At 43.7% G+C, this 27,212-nt stretch overlaps 1 protein-coding gene and 1 long non-coding RNA gene across 7 annotated transcripts; one reads left to right on the top strand and one right to left on the bottom strand.

Moving 5' to 3' along the window:
• Positions 1-413: 413 nt before the first annotated feature.
• Positions 414-6,121, bottom strand: LOC139568810 (uncharacterized). Of its 3 annotated transcripts, none has more exons than XR_011673672.1 (3): positions 5,994-6,121; positions 2,032-2,177; positions 414-1,857 (listed from the first exon to the last, which is right to left on the bottom strand). It is a non-coding gene; the product is annotated as an uncharacterized lncRNA (long non-coding RNA). The 3 variants fall into 3 exon arrangements; XR_011673671.1 differs by lacking the exon at positions 5,994-6,121 and adding an exon at positions 3,123-5,719; XR_011673670.1 differs by lacking the exon at positions 5,994-6,121 and having other exon boundaries at positions 2,032-5,719.
• On the top strand, positions 5,822-26,856 carry LOC139568807 (lipopolysaccharide-induced tumor necrosis factor-alpha factor homolog). Of its 4 annotated transcripts, none has more exons than XM_071390908.1 (8): positions 5,822-5,927; positions 6,092-6,149; positions 6,529-6,824; positions 7,073-9,002; positions 23,484-23,612; positions 24,550-24,624; positions 25,534-25,684; positions 25,918-26,856. In XM_071390908.1, exons 5-8 carry the CDS (start codon positions 23,489-23,491, stop codon positions 26,021-26,023), a joined length of 456 nt encoding a protein of 151 aa, XP_071247009.1. In that variant the 5' UTR covers positions 5,822-5,927; positions 6,092-6,149; positions 6,529-6,824; positions 7,073-9,002; positions 23,484-23,488; the 3' UTR covers positions 26,024-26,856. The 4 variants fall into 4 exon arrangements, with proteins under 4 accessions (XP_071247009.1, XP_071247008.1, XP_071247006.1 ...); XM_071390907.1 differs by having other exon boundaries at positions 6,526-6,824; XM_071390905.1 differs by lacking the exon at positions 5,822-5,927 and having other exon boundaries at positions 6,016-6,149; positions 6,526-6,824.
• The last annotated feature ends 356 nt before the right edge of the window (positions 26,857-27,212 follow it).

The following is a 27,212-nucleotide window of genomic DNA, read 5'->3' as shown; positions in this document are numbered from 1 at the left end:
CCAACAGTGCAGTAATACCTAATGCTTGTGTTTCTAGCTCCAACAGTGCAGTAATACCTAGTAATACAAAACAATACACACATAAACCACAAAGTTGAAAGAAAGAAATTAAGAAATATCAGAATGAGCAATGTCAGAGTCCAGGATACACAGTGCCTTCAGGAAGTATTCACAGCAATGTCAGAGTCCAGGATATACACTGCCTTCAGGAAGTATTCACAGCAATGTCAGAGTCCAGGATATACAGTGCCTTCAGGAAGTATTCACAGCAATGTCAGAGTCCAGGATATACACTGCCTTCAGGAAGTATTCACAGCAATGTCAGAGTCCAGGATATACAGTGGCTTCAGGAAGTATTCACAGCAATGTCAGAGTCCAGGATATACACTGCCTTCAGGAAGTATTCACACCCCTTGACTTTTTCCACATTTTGTTGTGTTACAAAGTGGGATTAAAATGGATTTAATTATCATTATTGATACACACAGGAAACTATTGAGTGTGAAAAATCCAGCAGTTCTTGGCACACTCAAACCGGTGCGCCTGGCACCTACTACCATACCCTGTTCAAAGGCACTTAGGACTTTTGTCTCGCCCATCCACCCTCTGAATGACACACACACACAATCCATGTCTAATCTTTTTTTACCCTGTCTCCTCCCCTTCATCTACACTGCTTAAATTGGTTTCAACAGGTAACATCAATAAGGGATCATGGCTTTCACCTGGATTCACCTGGTCAGTCTGTCATGGAAAGAGCAGGTGTTCTTAATGTTTTGTACACTCAGTATGGGTCAAACAGTATGTAAACATGTAAAAGTGTCCAGTGTTCAGTGAGTCCATGTACACAGGGCAGCAGTCTCTAAGGTTCAGGGCAGGGCAGGTAACTGGGCGCAGTGGTGACTGTTTAACAGTCTGATGGCCTTGAGATAGATGTTTATAAAGTCTCTCAGTCCCAGCTTCGATGCACCTGTACCGTCTCCGTCTTCTAGATGGTAGCGGGGTGTACAGGCCGTGGCTCGTTTGGAGCAACTTAGAAATTTGACTTTTGGAGAAACGTAGACAAACGTCAGAAGCGGAAGTCAAATTGGTAAAACTGTGAGATCTTGTTGAGATCAAAGCTGAATGTCTGCAAGATTACATCATGTCAGCATTCTACATAACACAACCCAACATAATAGCCTATTATAAAGTTGCTGTAAGTCAAAACAGACCACCTCATTTCCTAGGAGATTTTCGGATGATATTGCTTGCAGTCTCTCATGCAGCCAGAACTCATTACCTTATCTACCTGACACCTCCCTAACAGCTTAGCCCGCCCACTCTATAAATTCAATTTCAATTCAAGGGGCTTTATTGGCATGGGAAACACATGTTAACATTGCAAAGCAAGTGAAGTAGATAATAAACAAAAGTGAAGTAAACAATAAAAATGAAGGGTATATATTACACTCCAAAACAATAAAGACATTTAAAATGTCATATGTGCAAATAGTGAAAGTCTGTGTCTCTTCCTCTCTCGATCACACTCTCTCTTCCTCTCTCTATCACACTCGCTCTCTTCCTCTCTCTATCACACTCGCTCTCTTCCTCTCTCTATCACACTCGCTCTCTTCCTCTGTGCTTAAGTTTCTCTCTCTCTCTCTTCTTGCTTCAGTGGTCTCTCTCCTCTGGCACATGGTGGAGAGCTGCAGGTCCCCTCCTGTTCATCATCATGAAGTTATGCAGGACACAGGTAGCCTTCACAGATGCCTGAAATCCCCCACGAGACCAGGTGGCCCTGGTCACCCAACTGTGCAGTGCCCTACACAGTGACTGTAGGCAATCGTTTTGAAGAAATCTCAAGTTGCAAGGCATCTGTAGGAATATGGAAGATAATGTCATTAGACTTTTACGTCACCAGGTCATTGTGGATTACTAAAGTATAATATATCTTATAACAAACATGATAGCATTGGATAGATGCATGTGTAGCATGTGACAACAGCAGCATCATATCAAGGATAGCGTCACAAATGAATACATAAATACCACTTGAAGCTTGATGATGACTTGATCATTTGAATCAGCTGGGTAGCACTAAGGCAAAAATAAAAATGTGCACCCCTTTGAGACCCCAGGAACAGGACTGGGAACCATTGCTCTTCATCTGCAGACAGGGTTTCACAGCTCTGTATCTGAGGACAGAAAACAGACTTCATTATACTAAAATTAGACCGCACTGAATATTATGTTACTATTATCTCCGTCCTCACTTCTTACTATGGAGTGGAACTACACAACAGTACCTGCCCAACCAGAATAGCCTACTCTACCTTCTTTAACAGTTGGAGCAGCTATCCTTTCACTCTCTTCCATGGCTGTTAGCTAGCTACCTACAAATGCATTTGGAGTTTGTTTTACAATTACATCCAGATAGCCATTATGAAGTTAGGTAACTGGTGATATTTAATTCCGTTAGTCGTTGAGCGTTCTTAATGGACATTGTTAATGAAGTTGTAAGAGGTCTTATTTGTTTTACTAACAAGCTAGCAAGAAGTTGCATAGTAACAGCATCAACTTCCGAATTGGAAGGATACCGTTCGTTTACAGTTTCCTAAAATAAACTAAAAGTATATACACTCATTAAGTATGTAGTGTACAGTGTGTTATGGGTATTCGAACACAGGTATAGTCTTTTCCCCAAAGTGTATTTATTTACTTGAATAGGTTCATAAGGCAGCAATGTGGACGATTGGAAACAGGGCAACAACGTTCGTCACCAGAGCGGTTTAAAGCACACTACTATTTAACTGTCTTTAAACTATTTATCCATTTAATAACCAGATCGTCATACAAACTTACTATGTTGAATTATTGTTGCACAACCGAACTGCTGCTGCCAGCATGCCCACAAGCGAGCCACGCCGTAGTGTACAGGCCATAACAAATATCCTTTTAATTTTATGCACGTTATCACTCACTTTGCACTATACACATAACGATACACATAATATAAATGACGCGACACACAGCTTTTGTTTCTTATGTCCCATATGTAGTGTCTTAGCTCTTATTACTTATTTATATAATAAGAAAGACTCTGAATACAAGAAATGGACAATTTCAAATTCCAACATGACCTTCTTGTAGTTGCTGCAAAACCTGATGTTGGCATTTCTGGGGTATCATGACTCTCATTCCCCACATCAAACATCCTTGGTACATTGTAATTTCGTTTCTCCGCTGGAAATACGGAGTCAGCTCCTCTCTGCCTGTAGCTGGCCATCCTGACATGGTGTAGGTGGACACTTTTGACAAGGTCACATCTTTCCTTGTCTCCTGTTTGATAACTGTGCTTGTGACCGGTAGTGCCTCGAGCTGAGCGGTATGGAAAATGTCCACTGCATCCACACTCCTTTGTCTTTCTCTTGTACACGGAAGTCTGGATAATCCATCTGCATTTGTGTGGAGGGACGACGGCTTCAACTCAATGTCATTCATATGACTGGGAGGAACAGGGCGTATCGCTGTAACCTGGCTGCTGGCATTCCCAGAATGCCTTTCTTTGGACTGGAAATGGAAAGCAACGGCTGGTGATCCGTAACCAGAGAAACGCTTGCCATATAGGTATGCGTGGAGTGTCTTGACGCCCCACACTAGCGCCAGTGCTTCTTTGTCGATTTGTGAGTAGTTTCTCTGCATCATTCAACGTTCGTGACGCAAATGCAACTGGCCTCTCTGACCCATCTTTCAGTGTGTGTGAAAGGACGGCCCCTAAGCCATAAGGGGACGCATCACAAGCCAACTTCACTGGCAGTTCAGGGTCGTAATGCATCAGGACCTGTTCAGATGTGATGAGCCGTTTTGCCTCAAGAAATGCAGTTTCACACTGTTCTGTCCACCGCCATGTCCTATTCTTTTCCAGGAGATGATTTAGAGGCTGGAGTACTGCTGAAAGGTTTGGGAGGAATCTTCTGTAGTAATTGATCAGTCCAGTGAAAGATCTCACTTCTGTGATATTTTGTGGTCGTGGTGCCTGTACCACTGCCTCGATTTTGTCCTGTGTTTTGTGCAATCCATTGCGGTCGATTTCATGTCCACAGAAGACAATCTTGTCTTTGAAGAACTCACACTTCTGTAAGTTTGCCTGTAGACACCATACTCTTTCAGTCTTTTCAGGACCTCTTCCAGGTTAGCCAGGTGCTCTTTGTCGGTGCGTCCTGTTATGATCATGTCATCCAGGATACACTGGGTTCCTGGGATTCCTTGCAAAATTTGGTCAATAGTTCGTTGCCAAATGGCTGGGGCCGATGCAATGCCAAAAGCAAGGCGGTTATACCTGTATAGACCTTTGTCTATACAGGTGTGTTTATTGTCAGGTACTGTTTGGAGCTCTCTTCAACCGGTAGCTGCAGGTAAGCCTGTTTCAGATCGATTTTACTGAAGTGTTTCCCACCAGCTAGTGCAGCAAAGATGTCATCCAGACGTGGCAGGGGGTATTGGTCCACATGCAACATTGAATTCACAGTTACCTTGAAGTCCCCACACATTCTAACAGACCCGTCTTTCTTCACAACAGGATCTATGGGTGTGGCCCATTCGCTTCTGTCCACTTTCGTCAGGATCCCTGTATCCTGCAAGCGATCGATTTCCGCTTCCACCTTTGGTCTCAGGGAGTATGGAACAGATCTGGCTTTGCAGAATTTTGGGGTTGCGTCATCTCTCAGTACAAGTTTTGCTGTGAAGCCTTTTACTGTTCCCATCTGATCACTGAACACTGTGTTGTATTTCTTCCGCAAGTGTTCCAGTGTTTGGTCGGTGCCTTTCTCTTTGGACTGGAACGTGTGGAGCATTTTCAAGTCACATCAGTTCAGCTTTATTTTTGAAAGCCATTCCCTGCCAAATAATGGTGGGCCAGTTCCAGACACCACATACAGCTGTAACTGCTGTTTGCCCCCCATACCGCACTCTGACCTGCAACGCCCCCATTGGGCTCAATCTCTCTCCTGAGTAGGTCTTCAGCAACACATTTGTGTTCTTCAGCTTGATAGCCTTGAAGTGCTCATTGTAGACAGTAGTGGAAATTATAGACACTGCAGATCCTGTGTCCAGCTCCATTTTGAGGGGTTTGCCTTCGATATCTGGTGTCAACCATATTATGCTACTGCTGGGAGAAGTCACTGTGTTTAACTCCATTGTACCAATTCAACGTTCATCTGAATCACTGCCACTGTTCTCTGCTAGTGCATTCACAGACCCTTTCATTTTCTCAGTTTTCCTGATGTGACTGATTTTTGCTCTGCGTGCTCTTTGAATGTGCCCCCTTCTACTGCATTTGTGACAAATTTCGTCTTTGAAACGGCAGTCCTCTGCTCTGTGACCATCTCCGTCACACCTGTTGCATTTTTCGGCCACACGTGGGCGCTGTCGGCTGCGTGAAAACTTGTGCAGGGAAGTTTGTGATAGGTCAGTATCTCTTTTACTTTGCAACTCAAATGCATCTTTAGCGCGATTTCCATAGTCACAGCAATTTCAACAGCCTTTGCAAACGAGAGATCTGATTCTGTGAGGAAACGTTTTTACACGTTTTTGAATGTGTTCATGGTTCAGTCCACAAACAAATCTATCCCTTAATGTGTCATTTAGGTTCTCTCCAAACTGTCAATGTTCAGACAGTTTCTTCAACTCTGCTACAAATGTACTAACACCCTCCCCCTCATTCTGATCTCTCTTGTGGAAACGAAAACGTTCCGCGATGAGGAGTGGTTTAGGTGATTTTGCAATATCTCCACAATCTCTGTGAATGTTTTATTTGAGGGCTTCAGAGGGGCAGTCAGATCTCTTAGCAAACTGTACGTTTTTGGACCAATTAAACTCAACAACGCTGGTTTTCTCTTGTTATCAGCAATGTCGTTTGCAATGAAGTACTGTTCCAGTCGTTCAATGTAAGTTGCCCAGTTTTCTTGCGTGTCATCAAACATCTATTTTCCGATGCTAGCCATTCTCTTTACCTCCGGCTCCACGGGTCTCTGATCTGCCGCCTCGTTCTCCCCTCGTCGTCACTGCTTGCTAGCTGTTGTGCTACAGGGTCAACATCTTCCTCTTACAGGGTCAACATCTTCCTCTCTTCCTACGAGCTCCATCTGCATTCGTGATGCACACTGCAGGTAATCATCCTCGTCGCCATTGTAGTGTCTTAGCTCTTATTACTTATTTATATAATAAAAAAGACTCTGAATAAAAGAAATTGAACTGGAGCTTCACATTTACTAAAACGAGTTAGTACCAGAATAACATTGAACAACACTGCGCATGACCAAGGGTGCTCCATTCTTAAAGGGGACATCAGTAATCAACAGAACATAAACACCATACGTAACTGTATTGCAGAAATACAGTTTGACATTTGCTATCATTGTTTTCTATGTTGCGTGAACGCTTCATAGTTTACGTGGTAACAGTCATTGTTATAATTGAACCATTATCATTCTCAAGTAAATAGTCACGGTTCAAAGTAATGTCTTGTTTATGTCTATTCCTCAGCAGTGATGGATGCCGCGGTGTTCTGATAAAGGAGGTCCGACCTGAATCCCAGGGTTAAAATACGGTTCCGGAAGGGCGTTGGGAAATCCCCACCCTCTGTTCACCTCAGTGGAACTCTTTTTCCCTTTGACGAGTTTAAAATAGCGAAGTACAGTTATACATTGATATTGTGTACTGTTATTGTTAAAATAATGCTTGTATATAACGTTATCATTATTGTAGAAATGTAAAACTTGATGGTTAGCATACTTCCTTGGAGCTGGCCACTCCCCTTATAGTCTCCGTGGAACGTCCCATCAGTGAGTTGATTTTTGGTTTATGTACGTTCTGTTCCTGCACGTTATAGCTTAGTTATTTTTTACGTTAATACTTTATAGGACAGTCCGTTTTTCAAGTAATTTAGCCCTTGGTATATTTTAAAGCACTTTGGTTTATTTCCTTGTCATAATTTGTATCATCCATGTTTTGATAAATAAAAACCCTTATTGTTTAATTGTGACACTCACTTGATATGATTGACAGCCTGACTCAGCGTTCTCTTCAACAGAGCCTGGATGCTCCTGATCAGCTCAACTTCCTGTGGCCCACAAACACAACCATCACGTTATTTTCAGATTAGTTTCTAGTGAAATAACGTCTAGGCAACATTTAGTAATGATACAAGTATTTAGGTGAACTAGAGCAAAGACGAATCAATATTTTTTTTGTGTCATCAGCAGCTCCTCCTCTACGCGGTCGCTGTTACCGACCGACAGGTTAGGTTATCCGTGGCGATGGCGAACGGGGTCTCGGTGGCGTCCAGCACCTTCAACAGCCTTCTCTTCTGCCCCAGGAGGAGGTCTGTCTCGGCCACCAGCTGTTTCATGTGCCGCTGCAGCTCAGACTTCCAGAAGTGGATATTCTGCAGTCTCTCGCCCAGGTGCCGCGTCCCCTCAGCTTGGGTGTGCAGAGTCCCGGACTCGGTCTCCGTATCCAGTGTTTTGGACTCATGGTGAATCCTCTGCGTTATTTCAGTCTGTAACCACCTGGTGAAGGGTAGAGAAAGGCTTGAAGTGTCATTCCTCCGGGATGCCATTCCTCTGAACGGTACCCCGCGGTAGCCAAGCCGGAGGAGGGATACAAGTGTATGTGGGCGGGAGGCCACTCTAAAAATGTGCAATGCCACAGATGTCTCAAGTTTTGAGGGAGCATGCAATTGGCACGCTGACTGCAGGAATGTTCACCAGAGCTGTTGCCAGATAATTTAATGTTAATTTCTCTACCATAAGCCACCTCCAACGTTGTTTTAGAGAATATGGCAGAATGTTGAATAACCACGCCAGTCCAGGACCTCCACATCCGGGTTCTTCACCTGCGGGATCGTCTGAGACCAGCCACCCAGACAGCTGATGAAACTGAAGACTATTTCTGTCTGTAATAAAGCCCTTTTGTGGGGAAACAAATCAGTCTGATTGGTTGGGCCTGGCTCCCAAGTGGGTGGGACTATGCTCTTCCAGGCCCATCTATGGCTGCGCCCCTGGCCAGTCATATGAAATCCATAGATTAGAGCCTAATACATTTATTTCAATTGACTGATTTACTGTAACTCAGTAAAACTGTTGAAATTGTTGCATGTTACGTTTATATTTTTGTTCAGTATACATTCTCAGGTAACAACAAATGGTGGATGGATGAACACACACTTTTCTAAAATGTATTCATCTGAAAAAAGGCCTGTGTTAGGTGTTCTAATGACCTTTTTTCCAAACACCAATGGACCAATGTTAGTTAAGTAATGACTGTCTGGTCTGCATTATGTTCTAATAGTCTAACTGAAGATGAGTCATGGTGATAATAGGCTGCTCATGCATGGTTAATACTCTCTGCTGGCTACTAGGTTTTCTGTCTTCTCACTAACAAACGTATTTTCCACAATGTTGTTTATCGAGAACTATAAACACATTCATTCACCACAGCCACAATTTCCCCTCAAAACACAAACACACACACACACACAGCATATTCCCACCCCTCCACCTCTTCACTTTAAAACCCTTTAGTAAGTCAGAGGTCTCTGGTCTATTGATGGGAATCAGTGTCTTCAGGGCTGCGTCCCAAATGACACCATGTTCCCTAGGTACAGGAGTGCACTGCATTTGACCAGGGCTCATTGTCATTTGGGAAATGCCCCTGGTGTGAGTGGAATTGACTGTTTCCTGTTATACTGGGATTCGTTGTCACACAGTGATGATGCAATTACACTGGAACTAGTGATTGACCAACGGGTGTAGTTATTTTCCATCAGGCTTGTGTTCACTATTCAGCCACTTCAGATAACGTTGTTACCTCATCTGCCTCACACCTTCCTCACTCCTCCCCTCTGTGTGTTCGCTCGTTCTCGCTCTCTTTCCTACCTGGTTCACTTTTCTCACTGTCTCGAGGGAGTAGCAGCTCTGATCTCTCTCACAGTACCTCGTCTCCTCCAGGACTCCAAAAAGGTAAGGGGCTGTCTCTCTGCTCGTGGCTGGGAAAGGGTGCTCTGAGTTGAGGGGTTTCAGAGTGCTTCTTTGCAGAATATAATACAATATGAATGAATTGTGTGTAGGACTAGGAATATCTCTGTTTGTTTTGTGTGTGTTGCTATGTGAGAAGGAAAAGGCTTAGAAGAGGGGTGTTTTTTAAATTGGTTTAGAGAACAGCACCAGTCACCCTGCCTTCTTCTAACTCTGTCTTGGTGCCTAATGATAGATGTGTACACACAGACAGAGCTGTTAGATGTGTACACACAGACAGAGCTGTTAGATGTGTACACACAGACAGAGCTGTTAGATGTGTACACACAGACAGAGCTGTTAGATGTGTACACACAGACAGAGCTGTTAGATGTGTACACACAGACAGAGCTGTTAGATGTGTACACACAGACAGCTCTGTTAGATGTGTACACACAGACAGAGCTGTTAGATGTGTACACACAGACAGCACTGTTAGATGTGTACACACAGACAGAGCTGTTAGATGTGTACACACAGACAGCGCTGTTAGATGTCTACACACAGACAGAGCTGTTAGATGTCTACACACAGACAGAGCTGTTAGATGTGTACACACAGACAGAGCTGTTAGATGTGTACACACAGACAGCGCTGTTAGATGTCTACACACAGACAGAGCTGTTAGATGTGTACACACAGACAGCGCTGTTAGATGTCTACACACAGACAGAGCTGTTAGATGTGTACACACAGACAGCGCTGTTAGATGTGTACACACAGACAGAGGCAAACTGTACTTCACACATCAGTGAATTTGATAGCTAACCAAACCATGATATCATTTATGGGGAAATGTCCAGCTGTTTTGTGAGATGTTGGATTAAGGAAATGAAAATAAAGCCTTGCGTAAATGATTAACTGACTAGGATGTGTGAGTTTGTGTTTCTGCCCATTGTAAATGAGTATAGTAAAGGTCAGGTTTGGGGTCAATTCGAATTGAAGTGAGTCAGTTCAGGAAGTAATCTGAAAAAATCTATATTCAATGACTTCTCAATAAATGGAAGAGAAGTTATTTATTTTAAAAGAAGTTAAATGTTTTACATTTAAAAATAAAATCACTTCCTGAATGGTGTGTCTTTAATTCTAATTAACCCTGGTAAATATTGACAACCAGATTATAATATCCTCTGGGAAATGGCTAGAAGTGATGGTGAACTGGTGTGTGTGTTATGTGTTTAGTAGATATGGTGAATTGGCGTGTGTGAAAAACAGCAGGTCCAATTGCATAATTCTCTGCATTGTTGGAAAGGGCCTATAAGTGAGCATTTCACTGTTCTTTATGAAGCATGTGACAAATACAATTTGATTTGATTACCATAATGAACTTTCCCAACTTCACAGTACAGCTCTCTCTCTCTCTCTCTCTCTCTCTCTCTCTCTCTCTCTCTCTCTCTCTCTCTCTCTCTCTCTCTCTCTCTCTCTCTCTCTCTCTCTCTCTCTCTCTCTCTCTCTCTCTCTCTCTCTCTCTCTCTCTCTCTCTCTCTCTCTCTCTCTCTCTCTCTCTCTCTCTCTCTCTCTCTCTCTCTCTCTCTCTATTCAATTCAATTGACTTTATTGACATGGCAAGTTATTATTACTTACATTGTCAAAGTATACATATCGAAAAATTTCAATAAAATATATATGTATATATATACACAAAATATATATATATTTATATATAAATAAATGGTGGGACTAACAGCAATAATAATAGTAGTAGTGGACATGGGATTACCATTAATAACAGCTACAACAACAATATTAATCAGAACAACAATACATTAATGCAACAGTAGTAGACCAGTGTCAACATGACTGAGAAGACACATGACCTGGTACGAAAGACAAAACAAAACTAAGCTAAATGGGAAATATTATCAACATTACTTTGCATTTTTCACTGGCTGTCCCTCAGGCTGTGGCAGGAGGACACATATTTGGCTGCCAAAACTGCACATTTTGGCTTTTCACCCAACAAATATTTGAATTTTTCTTCATCTTTTATAGTTTCAAATTCTTTGTATTGAATTATAATTTTGGGAAAGAAATATGCTCTTAGGTCTGAGTATTTGTCACAGTGTAGTAGGAAATGCACTTCTGTCTCTACCTCTCCCCTGGAGCAGAGTGAGCACAGCCTGTCCTCCCTGGGCAGCCAGGTTTGTCTGTGACGACCGGTCTCTATAGCTACTGTGCTCACTGAGTCTGTACCTAGTCAATGTTTTCCTCAGTTTTCTATCAGTCACAGTGGTCAGATAGTCTGCCACCATGTACTGTCTGTTTAGAGCCAAATAGCATTGAAGTTTACTTTGATTTTTTGTGGTGTCTTTCCAATAGGTTATATATTTTTCTTTTTGTTTTGTGATGATTTGGTTGGGCCAGATTTTCTGAGGGCTGTCCCGAGGCTCTATGGGGTTGGTTTGGGTTGGTGAACTGAGCCTCAGAACCAGCTGGCTGAGGGGACTCTTCTCTGGTTTCATCTCTTGACATTGTAGAGCTGTGTGATGGAATGTTTTAGGGTCACTTGTTTTTAGATGGTTGTAAAATTTGATGGCTCTTTTTTCTATTCGAATGAGGAGGGGATATTGGCCCAATTCTGCCCTACATGCGTTATTTGGAGTTTTTCTTTGTACTTGCAATACAGTCTTGCAAAACTCTGCATGCAATACTTCAATTGGATGTTTGTCCCATTTAGTAAATTCATTATTAGAGAGTGGACCCCATACTTCACTGCCATATAGAGCAATTGGTTCTATAACTGATTGAAAAATTTTGAGCCAGATTCTAATTGGAATTTCAATTTTGATGTTCCTTTTAATGGCATAGAATGCTCTTCTTGCTTTGTCTCTCAGCTCATTCACAGCCATGTGAAAGCTACCTGTGTTGCTGATATTTAGTCCTAGATATGTGTAGTTTTTGGTGTGTTCTAATAGAACTGTGTCCAAATAGAATTTATATTTGTCATCCTTATTTCCGGACCTTTTTTGGAATATCATTATATTTGTTTTTTTTAGGTTAACGGTCAGAGCCCAAGTCTGACAGAACCTGTGAAGATGATCTAGGTGTTGCTGTAACCCCTCTTTAGTGGGAGACAGCAGCACCAGGTCATCTGCGTACAGCAGACACTTGATTTCAGTGTTGTGTAGGGTGATACCAGGTGCTGTCGATTCTTCTAATGTTTTTGCCAATTCATTCATGTAGATGTTAAATAATGTTGGACTTATTGGGCAGCCCTGTTTCACTCCCCGCCCCTGAGAGAAGAAGTCTGTTTGCTTGTTGCCAATTTTAACCGCACATTTGTTTTTAGTGTACATTGATTTAATAAAATCATATGTTTTCCCTCCAATACCACTTTCTATTAGTTTATAAAAAAGACCTTCGTGCCAAATTGAATCAAATGCTTTCTTGAAATCTACAAAACACGAGTAGATTTTGCCTTTGTTTTGGTTAACTTGTTTATCAATTAGAGTGTGGAGGTTGTAAATGTGGTCTGTTGTACGATCATTTTTTAGAAATCCAATCTGGCTTCTGCTCAGGACGTTGTGTTCGTCAAGGAAATGATGTAGTCTGCTATTTATAATACTGCAGAGAATTTTCCCCACGTTGCTGTTAACGCATATTCCTCTGTAATTATTTGGGTCAAATTTGTCTCCATTTTTATAGATTGGTGTGATCAGTCCCTGGTTCCAAATATCGGGGAAAATACCTGCAGTGAGGATAATGTTGAAGAGTTTGAGTATAGCCAATTTGAATTTGTGGTCTGTATATTTGATCATTTCATTTAAAATCCCATCAGCACCACAGGCCTTTTTGGGTTGGAGATTGCATATTTTTTCCAATAATTCTTCTTCTGTAATTGGGGTATCCACAGGATTCTGATAGTCTTTGACTGCTAATTCAAGGATTTGTAATTTTTCTTGTATATCTTTTTGTTCTGGGCTCTTTGTTATATTGCTGTAGAGGTTTGCAAAGTGATTTCTCCACATATCCCCATTTTGGATAGCCAACTCCTCATGATGAGGTTTGTTTAATTTATTCCAATTCTCCCAGAAGTGGTTTGATTCTATGGATTCCTCAATTCCATCCAGCTGATTTCTAATGTGCTGTTCCTTTTTTGTTCTAAGGGTGCGTTTGTATTGCTTCAGTGTTTCCCCATATTGAAGGCGTATATTTTTGTTGTCTGGTTCTCTGTGTTTTTGATTAGATATATTTCTCAATGACTTTCTTAGATTTTTGCAATCATTATCAAACCATTTTTCATTATCTGTTATTTTTGGTTTGCTCTTATGCTTCTTTAGATTAGCCAAGGAGGCTAATTTGTCAAATATAAAGTTTATGTTCCAAACGGCCAAATTTACACCTTCATTGCTGAAGGAGAATGTTAAGGCTAAAAAGTTGTCCAGGAGAGATTGTATTTTTTGGCTACTAATTGCTTTTTGGTAGATGTCTGTACTGTTTGCACTCCATCTATAGGCTTGTTTAGTACCATGTAATTTATTGGGCCATGATGCTTCATGGTTGGGTTCTGCTCTTCTCAGATACACTGTGATTTTACTGTGGTCTGAGAGAGGTGTTAGTGGGCTGACTGTGAAGGCTCTGAGAGACTCTGGGTTTAGGTCGGTGAGGAAGTAGTCTACAGTGCTGCTGCCAAGGGATGAGCTGTAGGTGTACCTACCAAAAGAGTCTCCTCTCAGCCTGCCATTGACTATGTACAGACCCAGTGTCCGACAGAGCCTCAGGAGCTGTAATCCATTTTTGTTTTTCACTTTGTCATAGTTGTTTCTGTGGGGGTATGTGGGGAGGGAAAGGTTATTGCTTCCTGGTAGGTGTTTATCCCCATGACTGTTAATAGTGTCTTGTTCTTCTGCTATTCTAGCATTCAGGTCTCCACAGACCAGTACGTTGCCTTGGGCCTGAAAGTGACTAATCTCTCCCTCTAGAATGGAGAAGCTCTCTTCGTTGAAGTAGGGTGACTCTGAGGGGGGAATGTATGTGGCACAGAGGAAGACGTTTTTATCTGTCAAGATAGCCTCCTTGTTGATTTTTAACCAGATAAAGAATTCTCCTGTTTTGATCAATTCGATTGAATTAATTAGTTCAGATTTATACCATATTAGCATTCCCCCTGAGTCTCTGCCCTGTTTGATTCCTTTTAATTTAGTGGATGGTATGATTATCTCCCTATAACCTAGTGGACAGCCAGTGGAAACATCACCTCTGCACCATGTTTCCTGTAGTACTAAAATATCAACATCATCAATTTCTTTCAGGAAGTCTGGGTTTCTGCTCTTTAGCCCAAAAGCAGAGGACTTCAACCCTTGTATATTCCAACATGCAACGTAAAAAGACTTCATAACTTTTTTTTCTCTTTTCTTTACCTTTCAAAATGAGACAAACACTCACAATCCAAGAAGAACCATTAAAATAGGATTTTTCAATTAAAGTAAACTCTTATTTTGCAAATGTGATTTGTTTATCATTTAAGATAGAATTTGTGTCATGCCACTTGGGTGGATGTAGTGTGAGAATGGTGGAGTTCTTGTGCTCATCTTACAATGACCCTCGGCCCATCACATGTGAGCATAGTAGACTCAGCATTTGTTTAATGTCACTCATTTGGTTGGTGGGGGCTGAGCCAGTTGCTCCTCTCACAGCCTGTGCGTAGCTCTGCCTGCTGGGCTGTGGCTCCTCCAGGTGTGGGTCTGCGGTGGGGAGGAGGGGGGTGGTAGGCCTCATCTTGGTGGCTCTGAAGCTGGGCTGGGGTGGTCTGTGCTGCGCTGGCTGTGGTGGGCATTGAGGTTGGTGGTGCTGTGGTCGTGGCTGGGGGGTCCAGGGTGCTGGTCCGGGATGTTGTCTCGGTGATCTCGGCGGGGTGGAGATTGCTCCGCTGTTCCTGGGTGGAGAGGTCGGGCTGCGGTTTAGAGCGACGTCCTTGAGACTCTTGGCAAGGATGGGGACTGTCTCCCTGTACAGGTGAACATGGTCATAGAGACAGTCCAGATCGAGGGTGGGATGGTGGGCCAGGTGTACATTGGGTCGCAGGGCACAGTCCCGGGATAGGCTGGCATTTATTCTTTGTATTGTGGCAGGGTGGAAGTCCCTCCTCTGTAGAAGGGTTGACACTATGATTCTTGAGTTGGGGAAGATTGCGGAGGCCTTCTCAATCACTCCCCGTAGTGAAGTCGCCACCCTCTCCTGCTGAGCACGCAGGTCGTTGCTTCCGGTATGTATGATTATGTGGCTTGGCGACCCGAGATGGTTCTTATCAAGCAGCTCCATGGCACTTTGCGTTGTTGGGCACCACACCTTTCTCGTTTTGTGTCTAGGGAAAAGTTTCTTCTCCTGAACATACTTCCCATTTGAGTCCATTAACAGGACGATGTCAGCCAGTGTTTCTTCTGGACTGGGGGGGGCTGGTGGGTGTTGGAGCTGGGGTGTGGCTGGTCTGTGTGGGTGCCACTGTCAGTGGGAGGCTGTTCTGTGGGTTGGGGAGGAGGGGTGCAGCAGCCAGGGCTGGGGAAGTCTGACTGGTTGAGCTGGGCTCCTCTGCTGTGTGAGGGCAGGTCATAGGGTGGTGATCTATCTGCTCCTGCAGCTTGTCCTCTGCTCTCTTTCTCTCCTGCAGCTCCTCTCTTAGTGCGGTCAGCTCCTTATTGCTGCTCTGCCTGTCTTTTTGGAGCTCTCTCACCTCCTTTGTTAGATCAGCCAGCTCTCTCTTGAGTCCGTCTCTCTCTTGCTGAACCTCTTTCAGCTGTGTTGCAAGGCTGCTGTCCTGCTCTGTCCTCACCTTGGTTAGGAGCTCCTCTAAGGTGTGGTTGTCTGGTTGCTGTTTGCTCACACTCTCCCTGAGCAGGACCACCTCCCCCTCCAGTTTGGTGAACTCATCCCTCATGGCAGCCATGGTGGTGAGGAGGGCCTGAGCCTGCTCTGCACTGAGGGGGTCGCTCTCCTCCTGGGGCGTGTCCTCCACTATGGTGGAAAGAGAGGTGCTGGATGTGCCTTTTTGGGTGGGGAGGGTAGGGGTGAGGGTGGAGTTTGTGTTGTGGGAGGGCATGTCACTGGTGGTGTCCTTCTCTCTCTCCGCTCTCTCCTTAATGGTCTGAAAGTCTGTTTCAAACAGCCTGATGTTACCTTGCACCATGACAGTCCCAGTCTTGTAGAGGTTGATTGTCATCATGGTGCTGTCTGGGTCATCTGTCTCTTTGATTTTCAGCTTCCACCCATTACAGATTCCCTCTTTCTTTATGCATGGGTAGTGAGAGCAGACTGCTGAGCGCCATGCATTTGGCTGGTCAGTGAGGAAGATGAGATTACTCACGTCACCGTTTTTGTAGAGGTCTGCAAAAAGGGTTTCTGGCCTCTTCTCTAGTAGTTTCTGTTTGAAAGCTTTCCTCATTGTGTCATTTTTGACCTTTTTTGGGTAGAGAATGGATTCTGCGCTGAGGGGGAGTGGGGACATGGTGTCTGTGCGCTCTGCTACTAGCTACTGCTGCGCTGTTCTGCTGCCCCGTTGCCATGGCAACCGATTTGTTCGTCTGCTGTTCGCGCTACTTTCAAAAAACAGCAAATATAGTGAAAAATCCTCACACAAAAGACTGAAGATATGTTTACAGTTAGTCCGTGCTCCTTTTTGTTTTACTCACTCAGTTTGGTCGTTTGATGTAGTTGTATTAACTGACCTTGCTAGTTTTGTTCTAGCTCGTTTCTTATGGCTAGCTTGTTAGTCTGCTGGCTGGGTCTTTGTTGTGTAGCTAGCTAGCTAGACTCAAAACTTCTTAACTTGAGGCGCCAAGTTACTTTTTTTTCTATTCTGAATGTATAGAGTTGTTGTTCATCACTTCTTGTCTGGAATTCTTCTTCGATTAGTGTTTATCTCATTCTAAAAACCAAAAAAATCAAATATATCAGGAGCTCATGTTGAGCATGACTCTCTCTCTCTCTCTCTCTCTCTGTGTTTGATACTCATTAACACACAGACCTATTTTGCATCATTTTATCTTGTCAATCACATTAGCAGGAAACACCTCCTCTAAGAATTTAAACTTCCCTTGATGGCCCACCCAACTTTAACTGTCTTGATCAGTCTCTCTCTCTCTCTCTTTACTCTCTCTCACACACACACCATACAGCAAGCATACAGTCTGTATCAGGCTCCATTGTGTAGTGTGCTTGGCAGCTGATTGTTGTTCTGTTTGGTCTCTGACCCAGTCTTGAGGGCATCCCTAATGGCCCCATGTTACCTTTTGTAGTGTACTACTGTTGACCAGGGCCCAAAGGGTAGAGTACTACTGTTGACCATGGCCCATGGGGTAGAGTACTACTGTTGACCAGGGCCCAAAGGGTAGAGTACTACTGTTGACCAGGGCCCATAGGGTAGAGTACTACTGTTGACCAGGGCCCATAGGGTGGGATACTACTGTTGACCAGGGCCCATAGGGTAGAATACTACTGTTGACCAGGGCCCATAGGGTGGGATACTACTGTTGACCAGGGCCCATAGGGTGGGATACTACTGTTGACCAGGGCCCATAGGGTGGGATACTACTGTTGACCAGGGCCCATGGGGTAGAGTACTACTGTTGACCAGGGCCCAAAGGGTAGAGTACTACTGTTGACCATGGCCCATGGGGTAGAGTACTACTGTTGACCAGGGCCCAAAGGGTAGAGTACTACTGTTGACCAGGGCCCATAGGGTAGAGTACTACTGTTGACCAGGGCCCATAGGGTGGGATACTACTGTTGACCAGGGCCCATAGGGTAGAATACTACTGTTGACCAGGGCCCATAGGGTGGGATACTACTGTTGACCAGGGCCCATAGGGTGGGATACTACTGTTGACCAGGGCCCATAGGGTGGGATACTACTGTTGACCAGGGCCCATGGGGTAGAGTACTACTGTTGACCAGGGCCCATGGGGTAGAGTACTACTGTTGACCAGGGCCCATGGGGTAGAGTACTACTGTTGACCAGGGCCCATAGGGTAGTGTACTACTGTTGACCAGGGCCCATAGGGTAGAGTACTACTGTTGACCAGGGCCCATAGGGTAGAGTACTACTGTTGACCAGGGCCCATAGGGTAGAGTACTACTGTTGACCAGGGCCCATAGGGTGGGATACTACTGTTGACCAGGGCCCATAGGGTAGTGTACTACTGTTGACCAGGGCCCATAGGGTAGAGGACTACTGTTGACCAGGGCCCATAGGGTGGGATACTACTGTTGACCAGGGCCCATAGGGTAGTGTACTACTGTTGACCAGGGCCCAAAGGGTAGTGTACTACTGTTGACCAGGGCCCATAGGGTAGTGTACTACTGTTGACCAGGGCCCATAGGGTGGGATACTACTGTTGACCAGGGCCCATAGGGTAGTGTACTACTGTTGACCAGGGCCCATAGCGTAGTGTACTACTGTTGACCAGGGCCCATAGGGTAGAGGACTACTGTTGACCAGGGCCCATAGGGTGGGATACTACTGTTGACCAGGGCCCATAGGGTAGTGTACTACTGTTGACCAGGGCCCAAAGGGTAGTGTACTACTGTTGACCAGGGCCCATAGGGTAGTGTACTACTGTTGACCAGGGCCCATAGGGTGGGATACTACTGTTGACCAGGGCCCATAGGGTAGTGTACTACTGTTGACCAGGGCCCATAGCGTAGTGTACTACTGTTGACCAGGGCCTATAGGACTCCGGTTATTAAAAGTAGTGAACGACAGTATATAGGGAATAGGCTGTTCCCTCTAATGTTTTCATCACTGAGCAAATTTCAGGTCTGCTGAGCGTAAACTTCAACATTCTGGTGTACGTTTACTGTGAGCAGTGAGGCTGTACTCACTTTAAGTTAGTTTTAATCAGGGGCGCAACTTTACTGGGGACATGTCCCCCCACATTTTGAAATCCCATGTTGTCCCCCCAGTTTTATCATTGGAATGTGACACAAAACGAGGCACCGGTGTGCTTTAGGACCATGCGGACGCCTCCGAGCTGTCAGGTAGGTTGTTTGGAGTGTTTATCCGAGTGGATAAAAATAATACAACTATGTCCCCCCCACTTATAAAACCAAAGTTGCGCCCCTGGTTTTAACAGTGATCAAGTAGACTACTATTTGGTCATAATGTAGACCTACCAGTTTGGTCTACCATCAAAAACAATGGAGAAAATGCATCCCATAACATTTTAACATGGAAATACCTGTTCTATCATTCAGCCTACAGTAGCAGCCAATGTGTGGTGTTCAATGTAGGCGTACATTCTATGAGACTTGTGATAAAAACATTCAGGGCTTAACATGAACCTGTTTATCCACTTGTCCTTCAGACAAGGAGGTGACTGAAAATGTTGTTGAGTCGTTTGATGCAAGAAACCATTTTATTCCCATACCATTATTACAGAAAATCTGACAAATACAACAAAATACAACACTGCCCCTTTAAGACAAAAAAGCTCTTTAACTGACTCCCTTTTCAAAGATGTCTAGAAATGCACACGTGTTGTGTCTTGTAGGAAGCAACCACTCCCCCATTGCTGACTCAAACGTATCTATAACTGGGCTAATAACTCACTAACTAGCAGAGGATATGATCTCAAAACAGCTCATCTACTCACGACCGCAGATTCTGTAAAGACAGTCACGTTCAACGTGAATGGCACATATATGGCAGTGGTTTATTTGCATTTAGGCCTACTGCAGCTCTGATAGGCCTGGTGCGCCATAACCAACTGCAGCTCTGATTGGTTATGGCGCCTACTGCAGCTCTGATTGGTTATGGCGCACCGGTCTGTTTAGATCAGAGTATGTGCATGTCAATGCAATAGAATCCTAGTCTGATGTGTTCTGTCTACAACAAAGTCCAATGAATCGATGGTTTTGTTTCGGTATGTTGCATTGAAAGTAGCTAATATTGCGTTGATTCGATCCCAATTCCCACAGTAGAGGGAAACGTTGATAGTGTTAACTTTCTAGTTTTCCCTGTTAGTTGAGGGAGGTTCAGTCTCGTGCTTCTCTGCGCGGGCTGATTTCTTCTGCGCAGCAGCAGCTCCCCGCAACACACACACTAAACAACTCAACCTCACTTCCTCATGATCCCGTGGAACAAAGTCCAACAGATAAGCCTCCGTTACAGCTTCATAACAACACCATCGTCAGCTACGTGATGCTGTATAACATTTACTCATAGGCTTATGTCCCAAATGGCAGCCTGTTTCATATTTAGTGCACTGCTTTTGACCAGGACCCATGGGGAATAGTGTGTCATTTGGGATGAACTCATACAGAGTATTCGGAAAGTATTCAGAACCCTTGACTTTACCCACATTTTGTTACGTTACAGCCCTATTCTTAAATTGATTAAATCGTTTCCCCCTCATCAATCTGCACATAATACCCCATAATGACAAAGCTAAACCCGTTTTTTAGAAATGTTAGCTAATGCATTAAAAAAAAAAATTTTTTTACATAGCACATTTACATAACTATTCAGACCCTTTACTCAGTAATTTGTTGAAGCACCTTTGGCAGCGATTACAGCCTCGGGTCTTCTTGGGTATGACACTACAAGTTTAGCACACCTGTATTCCTCTCATTCCTCTCTGCAGATCCTCTAAAGTTCTGTCAGGTTGGATGGGGAGTGTCGCTGCACAGCTATTTTCAGGTCTCACCAAAGATGTTCGATTGGGTTCAAATCTGTGCCTCGACACAATCCTGTCTCAGAGCTCTACGGATAATTCCTTCGACCTCATGGCTTGGTTTTTGCTCTGACATGCACTGTCAACTGTGGGACCTTATATAGACAGGTGTGTGCATTTCCAAATCATGCCCAATCAATTGAATTTACCGCAGGTGGACTCCAATCAAGTTGTAGAAACATTTCAAGGATGATCAATGGAAACAGGATGCACCTGAGCTCAATTTAGAGTAAATTTCATAGCAAAGGGCCTGAATACTTATGTAAATAAGGTATGTTTGTTTTGTTTTTGAAAATTGCAAACATTTTTAAGAACCTGTTTTTGCTTTGTCATTATGGGGTATTGTGATGTCATTATGTTGTATTGTGTGTAGATTTTGGAGGATTTTTACAAATTTAATCCATTTTAAAATAAGGCTGTAACTTAAATAAATGTGGAAAAAGTCAAGAGGTCTGATTACTTCCCAAATGCACTGTATGTATAGCGCAGTAGTATAATCTATGCATTTCCTTATTATGTGTAGATTTTTATAAAAGATGGTTTGTTTTTAACGACTGACCTGGTTACTGTAAGTAAAGGTTATTGATGAGCCTGAGGTTAGAATGAATCATGAAGTTAGAATTTGTATTTATTTATTGAACCTAAAATGAACCAGGAAGTCCCATTGGGATCAGAAGACCTGTTTCCTAATGGAGACCACGTAGATCAATTATGTTTAGATCATGTGATGTATTATAGCTGATTCCACATGACATATTGCACTGTGTATTATAGCTGATTCCACATGACATACTGCACTGTGTATTATAGCTGATTCCACATGACATACTGCACTGTGTATTATAGCTGATTGCACATGACATACTGCACTGTGTATTATAGCTGATTCCAGATGACATACTTCACTGTGTATTATAGCTGATTCCAGATGACATACTGTACTGTGTATTATAGCTGATTCCACATGACATACTGCACTGTGTATTATAGCTGATTCCACATGACATACTGTACTGCGTATTATAGCTGATTCCACATGACATACTGCACTGTGTATTATAGCTGATTCCAGATGACATACTGCACATTACAGCTGATTCCACATGACATACTGTACATTACAGCTGATTCCACATGACATACTGCACTGTGTATTATAGCTGATTCCAGATTACATACTGCACTATGTATTATAGCTGATTCCACATGACATACTGCACTGTGTATTATAGCTGATTCCAGATGGCATACTGCACTGTGTATTATAGCTGATTCCAGATGACATACTGCACTGTGTATTATAGCTGATTCCAGATGACATACTGCACTGTGTATTATAGCTGATTCCAGATGACATACTGCACTGTGTATTATAGCTGATTCCAGATGACATACTGCACTCTATTATAGCTGATTCCAGATGACATACTGCACTGTGTATTATAGCTGATTCCAGATGACATACTGCACTGTGTATTATAGCTGATTCCAGATGACATACTGCACTGTGTATTATAGCTGATTCCAGATGACATACTGCACTGTGTATTATAGCTGATTCCAGATGACATACTGCACTGTGTATTATAGCTGATTCCAGATGACATACTGCACTGTGTATTATAGCTGATTCCAGATGACATACTGCACTGTGTATTATAGCTGATTCCACATGACATACTGCACTGTGTATTATAGCTGATTCCACATGACATACTGCACTGTGTATTATAGCTGATTCCAGATTACATACTGTACTGTGTTTGCCTATGACTGACTACAGTGTCTCAACTATCTGAGGGGTCCATAATATGGCTTGGAACCTTTTACTACAGTGTGTGATTTTTGGTAGTCTTTAACAAATCTACTTTGAAACCAAAGTATACACCTCACACACATGGTTATGGGCTTTAAAAAAGAAGACACCTGTACCATGTCAGGTATAGAGTTTAAATGTATTCAGTTTTGAGTTTGCATCCCAATATTACACTTTATATACATCACAGAAGACTGAAATATAACAAAACAGTTTGACATAGACACACTGGATTTTCGTCTTGAATAACATTCCACCCATGAGGTCACAGAGGGCACTTCTGGACATTGACTGCAGGAAAGGGCCATGAGGTCACAGAGGGCACTTCTGGACATTGACTGCAGGAAAGGGCCATGAGGTCACAGAGGGCACTTCTGGACATTGACTGCAGGAAAGGGCCATGAGGTCACAGAGGGCGCTTCTGGACATTGACTGCAGGAAAGGGCCATGAGGTCACAGAGGGCGCTTCTGGACATTGACTGCAGGAAAGGATTGCCTCTCTATTTTGTATTGTCAATTGATGTGTCAGTGTAGATTGACACTTAAAGTTTTCTAACTGACTAACTGTTGATCATTCACCAGTAACATAGACCAGGGTTAGAGTTATTCTGATAGATTTAGTGGGTGTGTGGCATTCATTAGTGGTGGTGTTGTTATAGGCTTGTACTACTCAGATTCTACAGGCCAAGTCTTTGTCCCATGAAATGTCACCAAACCTGCCCGGTTGAATACAGGGGTGTGTATCATTGTTATAAGCAACAGCTTGAACAAGAAGTGTGTGTGTGTGTGTGTGTGTGTGTGTGTGAGTGAAAGAAGACAGGTGAGAGAGATAAGGGGGAGAGAGATAAGGGGGAGAGAAGGTGGGGGCAGAGACATATGTTTTCTCAATGTGATATTTTCATAATGTGCTCACTGTCTTCCACTCTCTCTCTCTCTCAACCCCAGACAGTATGGAGAAGAGCCAGTATGGACCCCCGCAGGACGTGTCTGCTCCCCCCTACCCCGGCCTCCCAGCGGGCTACCAGGGAAGTGGCAGGGGAACAGCCTACCCCCCTCAGCCTGGCTTCCAGGGAGGTAAGAGATCAGATCTACACTGATACTCTTAGGGACAGTTTAAGCTTACACTCTTAGAAAATAAGGCGCTATCTAGAACCTTCCTGGAACCTGAAAGGGTTCTTCCTGGAACCTGAAAGGGTTCTTCCTGGAACCTGAAAGGGTTCTTCCTGGAACCGGAAAGGGTTCTTCCTGGAACCGGAAAGGGTTCTTCTTGGAACCTAAAAGGGTTCTTCCTGGAACGGAAAAGGGTGCTCCTATGGGGACAGCCGATGTGTGTGTCACGATAGCCATAGATGTCATGAACATCATTGTTAAGGGCTGGCCAACCACTCTGTATCCCTGGGTTTGTGTTCCCATAACGCTGGCCAACCACTCTGTATCCCTGGGTTTGTGTTCCCATAATGCTGGCCAACCACTCTGTATCCCTGGGTTTGTGGTCCCATAATGCTGGCCAACCACTCTGTATCCCTGGGTTTGTGGTCCCATAATGCTGGCCAACCACTCTGTATCCCTGGGTTTGTGTTCCCATAATGCTGGCCAACCACTCTGTATCCCTGGGTTTGTGGTCCTATAATGCTGGCCAACCACTCTGTATCCCTGGGTTTGTGGTCCCATAATGCTGGCCAACCCTTCTGTATCTCTGGGTTTGTGGTTCCATAATATTGGCCAACCATTCTGTATCCCTGGGTTTGTGTTCCCATAACGCTGGCCAACCACTCTGTATATCTGGGTTTGTGGTCCCATAATGCTGGCCAACCCTTCTGTATCTCTGAGTTTGTGGTTCCATAATATTGGCCAACCAGTCTGTATCTCTGGGTTTGTGTTCCCATAACGCTGGCCAACCACCCTGTGTCCCTGTGTTTGTGTTCCCATAATGCTGGCCAACCACTCTGTATCCCTGGGTTTGCGGTAAATGACAGTGTATTGATGTATTTATTTATCCTTTGTTTATCAGGTCCCCAACCCGGCTTGTACCCACCACCTCCCCAATACGACATGGGCATGGCACAACCTACAAACACCCCCAGCGGTGAGTCACACACACTGAAAAAAACTCCAAACTGTCTGACCAAAACTACCTAAATCGGTTCCTTTTTTTATTATTCACAGTACCCTGTGAAAAACGAGAACCAAGTTGTACACACACAAGGTATTGGCTGGACGTCCTGGCCATAGCAACACCCATCCTTAGCAACCCTTCTAATCCTCTACCCTCTGTGGGGGTGTGAAATATAGAGCAAAGAACACAATTTTGGGGGGGCCTAATTGGTTCTATCCAGTTCTGTTCTGTTATATTGTGTATTGTCCGGTTCTGTCCAGTTCTATCCAGACTATCCAGTTCTATCTGGTTCTATCCAGACTATCCAATTCTATTGAGTTCTATCCAGTTCTGACCAGTATTTCCCTCTCCCTACAGTAACCTGGGTGGTGGTGATTCTTTCTAGTCCTGTCCAGTTCTATCTGGTTCTATCCAGTTCTGACCAGTATTTCCCTCTCCCTACAGTAACCTGGGTGGTGGTGATTCTTTCTAGTCCTGTCCAATTCTATCCAATTCTATGAAGTTATATCCAGTTCTATCCAGTTCTATCTGGTTCTATCTAGTTCTGACCAGTATTTCCCTCTCCCTACAGTAACCTGGGTGGTGGTGATTCTTTCTAGTCCTGTCCAGTTCTATCCAATTATATTAAGTTATATCCAGTTCTCTCCAGTTCTATCTGGTTCTATCCAGTTCTGACCAGTATTTCCCTCTCCCTACAGTAACCTGGGTGGTGGTGATTCTTTCTAGTCCTGTCCAGTTCTATCCAATTCTATGAAGTTATATCCAGTTTTTTACAGTTCTATCTGGTTCTAACCAGTATTCTCTTCCTTCTGCAGTAACCCAGGTGGTGGTTCTGTCCAGTTCTATCTGGTTCTAACCAGTATTCTCCTCCCTCTGCAGTAACCCAGGTGGTGGTGATGCAGCAGCTGCTGCCTAGAGACGTACCCGGCCAGACGACGTGTCCCCACTGTCAGGTCCAGGTTCTGACAGAGACCACACACACCACTGGACTGCTCACCTGGGTCATCTGTGGAGCCCTCGGCTTCTTCCTGTAAGTTGTACACGCATACACACACACACACACACACACACACACACACACACACACACACACACACACACGTACCATATGCAGACATGTGGCACACATTCTTTCTTTCTCTCTCTCACAAAAACACATACACTGTACAGATGGATACACACACTGAATCCCTTCTCTCTCTCTCTCTCTCTCTCTACCCCACCTCTCTCTCTCTCTCTGTCTCTGTCTCTCTCCTTCTCTAGGTGCTGGCCATGCTGTTTGATTCCTTTCTGTGTTGACTCCTGTAAGGACGTAGAACACCGCTGCCCCAACTGCAAGAGAGTGATCCACATCCACAAACACATGTGAACAGACCAAGATGAGACGCCTGCCACAAAGTGATCCACATCCACAACTAGCCCCGGCCCACAGCCACTGCTGCCACAAAGTGATCCATACCTTTATGAATCCATTCCAATACACCATTAGTCTACACCACTAGTCTACACTACACCACTCGTCTACACCACTAGTCTACACTACACCACTAGTCTACACTACACCACTAGTCTACATCACAGCACTACACCACTAGTCTACACTACACCACTAGTCTACACCACTACACTACACCACTAGTCTACACTACACCACTAGTCTACATCACAACTCTACACCACTACACAACTAGTCTACACCACTAGTCTACACAACTAGTCTACACAACTAGTCTACACAACTAGTCTACACAACTACTCTACACCAATACACCACTAGTCTACACCACTAGTCTACACCACTAGTCTACACCACTAGTCTACACCACTAGTCTACACCACTAGTAGGTCCAAGAATGCTTTTAGTACCTGAGTAATGGTGACTCTTATTTCCAACCATAACACACACACACACACACACACTTGTGAATCAACGTGCTCCTCATGAAAATATAAATATCTGTGGTGAGAAGTCACAGTGTAAAGACAATAGGCTGTCTGTGGCTGAGATGACTACTGGAAGATCAGGTTAACATTGACTAGTGTCAGTGTGTAACAAGCTACGGTCACTTCTAGCAGACCTTTTACACTGATTGTAATGTATGTTTTCTTTCATTCTGTATTTGTATTGACATTGGTATCGATTGGTTGTTGGGTTTTTTAAAGGCACAGTCCACAGTTGAAACAATAAAAAAGCTGAACCCCGCCTCTGTTTTTGTAAAAAGCTGCGGGATGGGGCTGGAGAAATGTAACCGCTCTAAAGACAGAGCTATGCATGCAATGACTGACCATCCAACGTTATAGCTTTATCCATGTTTTGAGACTATACGGTGTTTGTTTACATTTACAAACATTGGAGCAAAACAAGCTTATATGTTGGGTTCTGATGGGGTACAACAGTTGAACTAAGCACAAAAGCAGTCATAAGTTATATTCTTCAAGAACCAAAAAATGATGTATTAACTGCGGATTGCGCCTTTTAATTGATTAACAATAATTGTTCTAATAAAGTTAATAACTTTGACTTTTGAGACAATAGTGGCCCTTGTGTCCAGAAACAC

The sequence above is a fragment of the Salvelinus alpinus genome, chromosome 2, assembly GCF_045679555.1.
Source record: "Salvelinus alpinus chromosome 2, SLU_Salpinus.1, whole genome shotgun sequence".
NCBI classification, from domain to species: Eukaryota; Metazoa; Chordata; class Actinopteri; order Salmoniformes; family Salmonidae; genus Salvelinus; species Salvelinus alpinus.
Note: the sequence above shows the minus strand (reverse complement) of the source record. Positions and strands in the feature narration are given on the sequence as shown.